General features: G+C 37.9%; 2 protein-coding genes across 9 annotated transcripts in view; both read left to right on the forward strand.

Annotated features, from left to right (window-relative positions):
* The first annotated feature begins 390 nt into the window (after positions 1–390).
* On the forward strand, positions 391–2,783 carry LOC113060390 (cytochrome c oxidase subunit 7A2, mitochondrial-like). The gene is made up of 4 exons (XM_026229268.1): positions 391–521; positions 1,044–1,133; positions 1,647–1,731; positions 2,570–2,783. Exons 1-4 carry the CDS (start codon positions 504–506, stop codon positions 2,626–2,628), a joined length of 252 nt encoding a protein of 83 aa, XP_026085053.1. The 5' UTR covers positions 391–503; the 3' UTR covers positions 2,629–2,783.
* Positions 2,784–3,812: 1,029 nt separating this feature from the next.
* Positions 3,813–12,979, forward strand: part of LOC113060391 (collagen alpha-1(XII) chain-like) — a 72,645-nt gene continuing 63,478 nt past the window's right edge. For 4 of the 8 annotated variants that reach the window (XM_026229273.1, XM_026229269.1, XM_026229270.1 and 1 more), the window contains exons 1-9: positions 3,813–3,921; positions 4,863–4,964; positions 9,032–9,148; positions 9,232–9,372; positions 9,788–9,838; positions 10,558–10,821; positions 11,152–11,319; positions 11,412–11,585; positions 11,707–11,997. In XM_026229273.1, the coding sequence (XP_026085058.1) occupies positions 4,895–4,964; positions 9,032–9,148; positions 9,232–9,372; positions 9,788–9,838; positions 10,558–10,821; positions 11,152–11,319; positions 11,412–11,585; positions 11,707–11,997 (1,276 nt within the window). In that variant the 5' untranslated portion in view covers positions 3,813–3,921; positions 4,863–4,894. Of the gene's footprint in view, positions 3,922–4,862; positions 4,965–6,641; positions 6,760–9,031; positions 9,149–9,231; positions 9,373–9,787; positions 9,839–10,557; positions 10,822–11,151; positions 11,320–11,411; positions 11,586–11,706; positions 11,998–12,979 lie in introns of those variants that run through there. The other 4 variants (XM_026229271.1, XM_026229272.1, XM_026229275.1 and 1 more) reach the window with 3 other exon arrangements.

The following is a 12,979-nucleotide window of genomic DNA, read 5'->3' on the forward strand; positions in this document are numbered from 1 at the left end:
CATTCAGAAGGAAAACATAAAAAAAAAAAACTCTGAACAACCCAGTGTATAAATTTATTCTTAATTTGCACTGGCATTGCGATAAAATGTGGTTTCAGTGGAAAATATTTTGTCATAAGATCTTTTTTGTAGGGCTACCTTATGTAAAACAGATTTATGAAAGGTAATGTGAAAATGAAAAATTGTGACAAAATGTATGCTGTTTGCACTAACACTGCACAAACATACAAAGAAAAACACGACAGAAATGTTATTGCCTAAGGATTGACACACCAGAAAATGAATGAATTTTTTTGTCGAGTAATTTAAATGAACTTGAATCTGTCCGAACGAACCGATTCTCTGAAGAACCGGACCTCCCAAACGGTTCTGTCCGCTAGGCGGCAGTAACGCGCCTCTCGCGCCTTATTCTGCGACAGAGCTGAGCTGAAGAAGGAAGTGACATTTTCAAGTGTCCTTGTGCGGCTTCCTGAATTCAGCGGGCTAAAGAAGAAATTATCACCATGTTTAGGCACTTAAGGGTGAGATTTAAGCTCGTTATGCCTGTCATCGTTGCATTTATACGAAGAAAGCGATCGATTGTCTTTTCATAACGCAGCTTGATTAGATTTGAGCAGAATTAGCAGCTCGGTTAGCCTAGCAGCAGCGCTCGTGACATGACCTCCTGCTCATAACCAGGATATTGAGTGTTTATTAATTTTTTTAATGTATATTTTAGTTTAGCTGATGTAATAAATATACAAACACTCTAATAGTACATCGGTATGTAAATTCTTGTAATTATTTTAACCAATATCTTTCAAGGTCGATACATAGCAGTTTCCAGGAAACTTTAACGTTACAGTGTTTTTTGGCGTTTATTGACATTATTATATACGTGTAGGTTGTTTTATAGTATTTGAGGCCTTATGAAGGCATTATATATAATCGTATATAGGTCCAATGTGAACAGGTTTAATACTGCACATTAATTTCTGAATTGAGTGTTTTCTCTTATGAAGCTGAAATGTGTTAAACTCGTAGATGTGTTTTTGTGTTTGCAGACCCTGCAGCAGGTCTCCAGGAGGACCCTGTCCAGCTCTGCACCCAGACAGCTGGAGAATAAAGTCCCTGTCAAGCAGAAGATGTTTCAGGTTAGTCCTCTTCACTAGTCCAGCCACAGATCTCTCTGATTCAGTTCCTCTTTGACTCTCTAATGGTGCTGTTAAAGTTAAGACTGCAGTTTGTTCCCAGGTTCTGGACTGATGGTCCAGTGTGGATGAACAGATAAGTATGAGATGATTCGCTCCTAGGGTTCACTTGAATAGTAAGCTGTAATGACTAATCTCTGCACGTGCTGTCATGCTGATCATAGAGTCTGATTAAACCAGTAAAGCTTCACTTATAACTGCGATAGCACTGGCTTTGACGCTGGCACACTCTGCTCTGGCGATAAATGGAGGGTGTCTGTTATATTGTGCTACGTTTTGGTGGTCCCATCCATAGGAATAAAACTGACCCAAACAAGTGTTTGCTAAAACATAGAGTCTGCATACTTTTAGTCCTTTTATTATGCAAATGCAGTTTTTATGCTTTACACTTGTGGCCACCCAGAAGTGCGTTGTGTGTTGAATTAAATGCTAAGATGCTGTTTCTGTTTGTTTCAGGAGGACAATGGCATGCCGGTTCATTTGAAGGGAGGCGCCACAGATGCTCTCTTGTACAGGGCTACGATGGCTCTTACTGTCTTTGGTAAGCTAGAGATGTTTAGCTTGCCGTTTTGGCGTCTATTTATAGTATTTTTACTTGAACTGACTTTAATTTTATTTATCTGGAATCTTGGGAATGAACAGTGTGGTTCATAGTAGACTGATTAATAACTTAATACATATTATTAAATAATATTACATAACATTTGCTTTGTTAATCTCTCTTGAGGGCCTTGTGAAATTGTTTAAATGAATTAAAATAACAAATAAGGTTTTAATCTTTCTCGATTGAGCCCCCCTTCACTTTTCCTTGATTCCGTTTTAATTATTAAATTTTAATATTAAATTTATATTATATATAAATAATATATATATATTATCATTAATGGTTTTGCATTATTAAGTAAAAAAAATATATATATAAATATAATATTTTTTATTATTATTTTAAGAATCAAATTAACTTTTAACAATTTTATTTTTGGAAAAGAAAGTGAATCCCAAAACATGGAAGAAAAATTGCGATATTCCTTAAATTTGAAATGTTATTATTATAATAATTATTATTCTTGGAGAATGTTTTTGTGGGTCCTGCCATACAACTATGAACAGAAAAGAAACCCTAGAAGTAGTTCATGCATGTTGTGTGTTATATAACAAATGATACCTGTTCTCTGCAGTGCTGCTATATAGTGTACAGCTGTATTTGCAGATATAATGGAGAATGTATTTGCAGTTGCTTATAGTTACTCATCCCAGTGAATACGAGTAAATCCAAGTTAAATGTCTTTAGGAGTGTTCAAAGGTCGTATTGTTTTCTACTCCGTACTGTTTTCAGTGTAAAGGTGTAGTGAATGTGTACTTGTCTCTTCTCTCCTCAGGGTCTGGTTATGTGCTGTATACACTGATCGATGCAGCGCTGCCCAAGAAGAAGAACTGAACATGCCTCTCTATTCATGTGTCTGAGCTGTAAAGACCTCTGATCCTCAGAAAGATATCCTGCCTGTCAGTTATTTTCATTACAATGGATTCATATTTATTGATTGTAATGTAAAGCGCAATCATTGTGTAATAAAACTTTCCACTGTACTGGCATTCTGTGTTTGGAGTTTTCTTCTTAAATGTGTTTTCATTTAATTTATTTCTATTTAAAGTCACGATTCAGCTCAGATTGTTTCCATCTTGTGCATCCAACTGAAACTTGTTATGGGAATTATGTAAAATGGATTGGTTCTATGCACTGGTTGTTGGTTGGATGTTGAAATGTGGGCGTGGCACTTGAAGGGGCGGGGCTTATGTGACCTCTACATCATCTGGTTATGACACTGATTAAACAGTTCAACAAATAAATGAACATATTTATTTAAACATGTTCATGGATGAATCAGCACAGTAAGATCTATGAAGTGCATTTAGAGTGCAGTGAATCTTCATTCCATGTTGACTTTAAAATACAAGTACCTTTCAAACCAGCATCTTGTCTTGATCTTTTTCTCAACTTTTTCTTGAACTGAAGAAGGAATCCTGAGTATTTAACTGTTTCTATGTATATGAGCTCCATAATATGGTGGATAATCGTTCAGCTGTGTGTGTGACAATTATGTTCGAAACTATTTTCTGTTTTATACCGAAGAATAGTAGCCGACAAATAGGCCAAATATTCCTAGTATTGTTAGAAATAATGAATTTTAGAAAATCTGATCTTCTCTGTAAAAAAAAAAAAAAAAAAAAAGCCCCAATGTCTTTTGAAATAATATCCCCTCAGAAATTGCTGGTACATTTTATAAACAGTTATAAAGAAACAGTATTCGTCTAAAGTGTAGCCAGCGATCAAGCGGTCACGTGTCCTACACAATAAAACTATTTTCTAATTATTTAAACATGAGGGTTTAATACCATTACGCCAAATCGTTCTTTAAAGGAACTTAGCCTATATTTCACAAATAAGTATATTTTATTCATTCTAATCATTCCTCGAGTTAGTAATTTTGCCAATCTTTTCTAAACACAATCGATCTCGTGTAAAAGAGTATTAAATCTAATCGCCACAGCGCATCTGCATCCTCTGATTTAAAAGAGGGAGCTCCATTCTTGAGGAGTTTCGTAAGGGTGTAGGGATTGGGAACAACCCCCTATTTAGAGTCAGGTTGAGCTCCGATTCCTCCCATTCACACCGAGGTTCCCTCACTGCTGGCTCCGTCGGTCTGCGGGGGACACTGACGGACTGTTACAGGTCTGAATAAGATTTCTGCACTTCCCTCAAACATTCAGAAGATTTATTTAGATTTTGTGCATGTTTTTGATGAACGTGTTCTGGGAGCTAAATCCACGTTAAATAAATAGCTATTACTCGGGAAGTTTTAATGTCTGAAATTTCTCTCTTGAGTTTGAGGTGATGTATATATGACGTTTAGAGGATTTCATCACAATTTTGTGATTTATTAATGCATGTTTCTTTAGCTGTGCCAGATCTTTTCTTGGTAACACTTTAGAATAAGGTTCCATTAGTTAATGTTAGTTAATGTATTAATTAACATGAACAAACAATGAATAATACATTTATTACTGTATTTATTCATCTTGGTTAATGTTAGTTAATGAAAATACAGTTATTCATTGTTAGTTCATGGTAATTCACAGTGCATTAACTAATGTTAACAAGCACAACTTTTGATTTAAATAATGCATTAGTAAATGTTGAAATTAACATGAACTAAGACTTATAAATGCTGTAGAAGGATTGTTCTTGCTTAGTTCATGTTAACGAAAGTAGTTAACTAACATTAACTAATGGAACCTTATTCTAAAGTGTTACCCTTTTCTTTGTATAGTTTTGATAAATACAAAGTTTTTTTTAGACGTTTTGTTTATGTCTAGCAGAAATCACTGAACTGATGATTAGGTTGGTCTATAGATGAATGGTTAGCATTTTGACTGCGCTTGTATCAAACTGCACGAGGAGGCGCTCGCGAGCCGTCACCGTGTCTCACCGAGAACTTATTGTAGATATTAATTTTGTTAAGTATCTAAGTGCCATTTACATGTTCAGTTGTTAAAATGATTTACACTTATTTAGTAAAAAAAAAAAAAACGGCACACCATGAATGCATTGGCATACTATGCATTTAGGCCTACTTCAGAAATAATGTTTTTTTCTTTGTTTTCTCTATGTAGATTTATTAATGAAGTGCTGACTGTCTGTAAACATGAAGATCAGGCTGTCTTTGGCTGCCACTGCACTCTTTGCTATATTACTGAATTCAGTAGAGGCTCAAGGTATAGTCCTTTCTGTCTGTCTCTCTTCTATTCTTAAAATGTACAATTATTATTATTATTTTTAATATGTTGTTATTAATTGGACACCAATGATTTCATCATTTATTTTTTGAATATCTTATATTAAACTGTGTTTACTACTTCTAGGCTAGCTCAACTTATAATTGACTTCTACGGTTTTTATAATTATGGAAAGCATGAAATAGTTCTAATAAGCTGTTAAATTAAAATGATGTGCTCTGTTTTTGTATAAATGTTACTCTTCACTTTGTTTGTGATTCCATAGAGGTGTGTGCTTCTGCACATTCAGAGAATTACAAAAGACAAATCTATTCATACTTAAAACGTTTGGCATGAAAAGCAGTCACACAATCTGCCATTTGTTGCGAGGCATGCCTCAGCAGCTCTGCAGACATGAGACACAGCTGTCTGGGACAGTCACTGCCTCTTCTATGAGTCAGTTATTGCCTAATGAATACCATTAGTGCTGGTTTATTACAGGAGCCGGAATGAAAACTTTGTTACAAAGACATCAAAAAAAGGTTAAACTGCAAATTTTGCAGTAAGTTAATTCAGGATTTTTTCCTGCTCATAAGTGTTCTTGCAGGGATTTAATCTCTCAAATTAAACTCAATTGTGCAGTTATCAAGAGTCAAAAGACATGCAACAGAACCACTGAGTTTGCAACCTTTTTGAGTTGCTAGATCAGGGTTGCCAGATTGCATTTTTTTTCTATTCAGCTGGAAGCAGACTCAAAATCCACACAGAGGGAACTAAATCTAGCCTAATTGTTCCCCATATCCAATCATAGTTGACAGCTGCTGGATTAAAACACTTAAATGCATATTGTCATACATGAATTACATGAAATTAAATCTCTGATATTCTCATTCAAGATGTATTATCAAAACAACCTTGGCAACCCTGAGCTAGATATACACACATAAAACATTCTTAAAATATAAAAAATACTTAAAATTTTTTATTTTATAATTAACTAAATGGGTTCCACTAGTAAAATGGCTTAGTGCTTCCTACCACATGATATAAAGTTGTCTTAGTTTAAGACGGATCTGTAATTAAAGTCCCCACACAGCATCAGTTTAACCCACCGACAGCTGTCTCGAGCGAAAGGGATGTGATGTGAGAACGTGAGGATGGAGCTTGATTCAACTGCAAAACCAAATGGAAACACTCATTTTTTTCTTTGTTGTGCGTGTTGTAACAGAATGGAAAGATGTAACACGAGAGGGCTAAATTAATGTAGTCCGCAGACAGCACAAAGACAAAGAGCCTTTTTAGGTTTCACGAAAACGCTGAGTTGCAATCCATACGGAAAGTTCATCTGCAGTAATGTTTAATGTCAGCACATGTTGTGGAATTACTTTGGCATCTGCTCGGCTTCTCCGGGAGACTCCAACCTCTTTTCCCAACTGCCTGGCAACGGCGCTAGCCAGAACGAATGCCTGACTGGCTGGAGGTTATTGACACGGGGCAGACTTCTCTCCGGGGGATGAGAGAAGTGCTCTCCTGATGGGCCTCCTCATCCTGAAGTTTCCAGAATCTCAACACGAGCCGACGTTTGTGTCACTTTCGTTATTAAACTGTCAACAGAGTCAACAAAGCTGTCAGGCTCCATTATTATAACATTATTATAACTGAGCTCAGTGGTAGGTAGCGTTTCACACATGGTTTGCGTGCGCTGGGGCCGTGACACAAGATGAAGACTCATGGGTCAGGCCTGTTCGGACACATGAAGGGAATCGGCTCAGACCGCTTGAGTTTGACGCGTCAGGTTGGTGAGCATTCTTTCTCCAGCAGGTCGTGTTGTGTGTCGTTTTCCTGCTGTGTTTCCTCCACCGTTTATTTTTGAATGATATTCTGCTGCTCTGGCCTCCACTCGATCCACTCACACTTCTTTCCACCCAAAACTTTCCTTTTTCTAAGCGCATGTGACATTTTGCCACGTCCTCGTTATTTATCTGGCCCATCTATAGAATTAAGAACAGTAGTGCATGGAAAAAGATGATCAAGGTTTCTACAGCGAAGATCTGCTCTTATAGATGATCATAAATCTATAGCAGACACTGTGGATCTTCATCGCCTTGTTGATAAAGAGAAGTAATACATAGTTTACAAAACTCTTAAAAATAAAGGTTCTGATTTCTTGATATAAATTCATATTCTGATGCTCAAACCACACAAAATACTGATTCGGAGAACCTGGAACGTATCGTAGCATCAAGAACTTTTTAAATCAAGAGAACGACAAAGTTTCAAGTGACCTTGACTTTTAATAGTGTGCTTAACACTATCTGACCTCTTAAACATAAAGGTTATTTATTGGCATTGAGGATTCAACATTCTTGGAACTTTTTTAATTGCACAGAAGGTTCTTTTTTTGTGGAAAAAGTGTTCTTTAAATCAAATGTTATTCAAAGTAAATAAATCGGTTCCTTTAAGAACTGTTCACTGCAAGGTTCTTTGGGGAACCAGATATGGTTGTTCTATGGGCATTTAGGAACCCTTATATTTAAGAGTGTAATATTGCGGTCAACTTGATTTTGCCAAGTGGGACATGTTCCTGGATCAACATCTTCTGATGATCCTGGATCTACATTATTGTCCAAAAATATAGACTTAACCCAATCCCTACCCCTAAACCTAACCCTACTCATAATTTATTCCTAAAATCAGTGGAAAATGATGGCTGATTAACAAGAGTGTAGAAGCACCTAACTCTGATTTTAAGCCTAAAAAATATATTTTCAGAAAAGTTATGTCTGTGTTCTGATTGGTTGATTGGAATGTCGTTCAATGATGAACAAGGAAGTTGATCCAGGAACATGATGTACTTGGTGAAATCACGCTCGCCTAATATTGCTTTCTGCCTTCTGCTGGTTAAATATTCTAATTCATTTCTGTAATATTACACATGTTTAATATCATCTCCATTCTGGATGACGTTTCCTGTTTTTCCTATCCATTCTTTGCATTCAAGACATTATTCTGACAGCAGAGATTTACATCAGTCATCAGCATTCATGCATGCAGATGTAACATGGATGTTGAGTAGGTTAGTGGACATCTTATCATCTTAGATCCCGCCTGCTGAGATGTGATCCACGACGGTTCGATGTAGATTGCGTGTCAGGAATGTCTATAACAGAATATCATTCAGAAATACATTTGTTGTGTTGTCCTTTGTGTTGTACATGGAAACAGTGTAAGAAGTTGTTCACCCATGTACATGTGCATGACACTTTGACAACCAGACGAATGTGAATCGGTTTCCTCATATACATGCGTGATTTAAAAAAAAAAAAAATTATTTATTTTGAGTGTGTGTGTGTGTGTGTGTTGTACATTTTCCTTCATACCTCTTAATTAGAAGTTTTGTCTTGTCACATACACCTTCTGTGTGAAAAGGAACTACACAAAAGTCTGTCAAGACAAGTTGTGTATTCTTTTTTTGAGATTTGCAATGGATACGTGCCTTCAGTAAAACTTGTTAGTGCTCAAGCCCTTGTGGAATATATGCATATATACAAAGCGTATATATAACATATATGTATTTTTCTCTACTCCGGACAGAGCCATCTGGACATCTCTGACACTTCGAAAACTTGATTCCATTGTATAATCAATATTTTGGGAATGGAAACACATGATTTATTTTTGTCACCAGACTTCCAGTGACCGGGCATGCCTTGTATTGAACACATTCAGCATGTATTGGATGGTTTGTCGATGACATTTTGTGTGTGATAGGTCTTGAAATGCATTTAGTTCTGTGCTTGAGCTGCAGACCGTGAGATTCCAGGTTTTGCAACTCAAGAAAGGGCCATTTGAACCGAAATGGCTTCCGTCACTCTCTTACGTCGTGTTTTGTCACCTTTACTGTTGGATCTGTTTGTCTCGCCCAACAATAAACAACTAAACTTCAGTCCTGAAGTGTTTGTCGTTGGGGTTGTTGAAAATCATCTAATGTTTCTTTGCTAAATTCATTATTAATTCAAATATTGCCATTTCTGGTGATCGTGACTCTATTAACCCTTTGTTTGCAGTGGAGCCTCCTTCAGACTTGAAATTTAAAATCCTGAATGAAAACACAGTGCATATGTCATGGAGGAGGCCTTCGTCTCAGATACAGGGCTACAGAATACAAGTCATATCAGACACAGGTGCGTGATGTCAACAGCTGCATGTGTTTTGAGCGGCTTCGAGGGACTTATCTTCTGACTCGATATGTTGTTATCTGTTCCAGATGATTTGAAAGATTTCAGTCTCCCTTCCTCGGCCTCAGACACATCAATCACAGATTTAACTCCAGATGTAGACTATTCAGTGTCAATCAATTCATACGATGGGGCTGAAGAAAGTATCCCTATCCTTGGACAAATAACAAGCAAGTGCACACAAGACATCCTCATTGTATTTTTTTGTATTATTAGTTTTGTATTTTAAAACAAGCCACTATTAGCACTGCAAGTATGCATGGTAAGGGGTTTGTTCATGTATTCAATTTTGGCATGAAACTTGGACATAAGTGAAATATCGAATCATGTGACTTATGTGATAAAGAAAAGATACAGACTTTTAGGAATGTAATTTTGCACTTTCAAGAAATGTTTACATTTAATGTCTTAAAAAGATCAACTGGTTTAGCTATCAAGTAAAAACTAATAATGTGTTCCTTTGTGATCTTCTGAGCAAAATTACAATACATTAGGTGTTGTTTGATTATCAGTTTTGATAAATCCATTTGCCAAAAGCAACTGTGAGCTTCCAAGACATAGGCCTAATTTATTCTCCTGTTACAGTTCAATCCAGCAACACAAGTGGAACAAGGAAGACCCCGTCAGAGGCTATCAGTGAGTACTGTATATTCATCAAACCATTTCTTCTTCATTCCATATATTCGATTTTTCTTGCTTTTTGTCATCTGGGAAATGAAATTAAATTTTCAGTGTATTAGATCAAATTCATCCTTTTAAACTTTCTTTGCCTGACAACTGTAGACTTGTTATTGGTTGCAAAAAGAAAGAACACTCAAGGTTGTGATTGTCAATGTAAAAATTGCCTTATTAAAAATTGCCTAATTAAAAGCATTAAAATAGAATCCGAGCTCATAAAACATTAACTTTGTACTGATAGAAGTGGCTGGTATAATACAAAGAGAGGGCTCAGGGGTCTTTTCTGTCCTCATTCATTGACCCTCATACACTCAGACATCACATTTTAAACTAGTGGACCTGATACAATTTCACTTCTTGTGAGTCCAAATAGTGAGTAGCACTGCCAAAACAAATCCAATTGAAATTCCAGAAAACCGGTTCTCAAGATATTAATTTGACAATAAAGTTTTGCAGTCATCTAAAGACACGGAAATAAGTTTATTGAAGGTTTCAATTGCTTTTGGACTTTTTTGTGTAGTTGCAAAATAAACAAATGCATAAATAGTCTATTTAAAAAAAAAAGTCCATTAATGTGTCAAAACAAATAAGTAAAATGACAAAGACTGTAGTAGATCATATGCTGTCGTACTATTATATGACTTTCTCTAACGCCTCTTCATTTCCTCGTCATGCAGAGTGTTCAGTGAGTGCTATAGCGGATCTGGTTTTCCTGGTGGATGGCTCTTGGAGCGTGGGAAGAGAAAACTTTAAATACATCCGGAGTTTCATCTGGGCCATGGCGGGAGCTTTTGACATAGAAGAGGATAAGACCAGAGTGGCTGTGGTACAGTACAGCTCAGATACCAGGACAGAGTTCAACCTGAACCAGTATTACAGACGGCCTGATGTCCTGCGAGCCATTAAAAATCTGCCCTACAAGGGGGGTAATACCATGACAGGTGTGTAAAAGATTTACGATTTACCATACCATAATTTGGACTTGTTTCTGTATCGACATCCTTGTTGGTCCCTACTCAACATTACACATCCAATCAGAGTTTGGCCATTGTGAAAGTTGTATGGATATGGTTTGGCTTGGAACCAAATAGTGTGAGCAACATTCTTATCAATCTATCATGCAGTAACATGAAGACGATATAGGAACATGTCCTACTTGAAAAAAAACTGCTCAGAAATAGCTAATTACCTAATTAAACATAAAAATTACAATAACACCAACACTTCCAAAATAATCGCTTCTTTGAATCTTGGACTCTTACATGCTCAAGCAGGTGATGCAATGGACTATCTGGTGAAAAACACTTTCACTGCGTCGGCTGGAGCCAGGGAAGGGTACCCAAAAGTAGCCATGATCATCACTGATGGAAAATCACAAGATCCAGTTGGGGAGTACGCCGAACGCCTGAGGAACACTGGAGTAGAGATCTTTGTCCTGGGTAAATGTCTACAAATCTGTTGAACATGTTTTTGATATTTGTAATCGTAAACTGCATGGGACACTATTTCAAGCCACCGTTCATGTCTTCAGGTATCAAAGGAGCAGATGAGGATGAGTTAAAGGAGATGGCCTCCACTCCCCACAGCAAGCATATCTATAATGTCCCAAACTTTGACATGATCAATCAGGTGCAGAAGGAGCTCATCACTCAGGTGTGCTCCGGTGTGGAGGAGCAGCTCAATTTCCTTGCAAGTGGTCAGGAAGGTACTGTCCATGCACACATTATCCCACTAAATTCACAGAGAATTGACCAGTTATTGGAAGATTTATAAATCATAAATATCTTTAAATGATAAGTATCTTTTATGTCCTTTTTTTACCCCAGTTGTTGAGCCAGCTACAGAACTCAGAGTAACTGACATCTCCTCCAAATCCATGAGGATCACGTGGCATTCGTCTCCTGGGGACATCACAGGCTATAAGCTGCAGGTCTTCCCCATGATTACTGCTGCTAAGAAGCAGGAGCTCTACATGGGGCCCACATTCACCGTGGCCAACGTCAGAGACCTGTCTCCTGAGACAGAGTATGAGATCAGTCTGTTTGCCCTCAAAGGTCTGACCCCTAGTAAGCCACAAGTGGTCAATGAGAAAACACAGCCTGTGAAGGTGTCTACAGGTAAGATGCTACTGTAACAACTCATTTCGAACATGTTTCCAAGGCCCTGTCTATACCTGGTATTTAGAAGCATTCTGGTCAGTTTGATCGCAAGTAGATAAGGGAAACACATTCCCATTTACACCTGGGGCCCTATTTTAACGATCTGAAACGCAAGTGTCAAAGTGCGAAGCGCGAATCGCAAGTAACTTTGTGGGCGGGTCTCGCCGCTAATGAAGCTAATGAAGTAGCTTCATTATTCATAGGTGTGGTTTGGGCGTAACGTGAAATAAACCAATCAGAGCGTCATCCAACATTCCCTTTAAAAGCAGGTGCGCAAGTTCCATTATGGATTGCTATTATTATGGTGTATTTACCAGGCGCACGCCAGGAGCGGTTCACAGCCGAGGAGACTGATGTTCTTGTAAGAGCAGTGAAAGACAGAGAAGTTGTGTTGTATGGGGATGGGAGAAACCCACCCAAAATAGCGTCGGTTAAACAGGCGTGGGAGGAAATAGCCACAATTGTTTCATCAGCTGGCATCCCCAGGACGTCGCACCAGTGCCGCAAGCGCTACAATGACATCAGAAGATGGGGAAAGTCCAAGCTTGCCAGCATCAATCGGCATCAATGTGCACGCTATACATTATGGTCAAGCATGCGCCCTAAAAATAGCATAATGAACAACGCGCAACGCGCCACTGACTTTAGACTAGGTTTTTTCTGGTCAGTGGCGCAATTGTTTAATGGAACAGCAAAATAGCACCAGGGATTGTTTGCGCCGGAACACGCCTCCTTTTTTGCGCTGAACCGCCCAGGGAGCGCAAGTTCATTCACTAGTTTAGCGACGTGCTTCTGTGGAGGGAAAAGTGCGCTTTGCGCGGGTGCAAAATAGGAATGACACATGCGTCAGTGTACAAAGTCAATTGCGCTGGGTGCAAGATAGGGCCCCTGGTGTTTTAATCCAAAACTTTTTTCCTCTTTCAACCATTCCTGTCCTGAT

This window comes from Carassius auratus, chromosome 42, assembly GCF_003368295.1.
Source record: "Carassius auratus strain Wakin chromosome 42, ASM336829v1, whole genome shotgun sequence".
In the NCBI taxonomy this organism is placed as follows: domain Eukaryota; kingdom Metazoa; phylum Chordata; class Actinopteri; order Cypriniformes; family Cyprinidae; genus Carassius; species Carassius auratus.

Coding starts and splice junctions, on each gene's coding strand:
- LOC113060390 (XM_026229268.1), top strand. Junction 1,134..1,646: donor TCAAGCAGAAGATGTTTCAG/GTTAGTCCTCTT, acceptor TGTTTGTTTCAG/GAGGACAATGGCATGCCGGT. Junction 1,732..2,569: donor GATGGCTCTTACTGTCTTTG/GTAAGCTAGAGA, acceptor TTCTCTCCTCAG/GGTCTGGTTATGTGCTGTAT.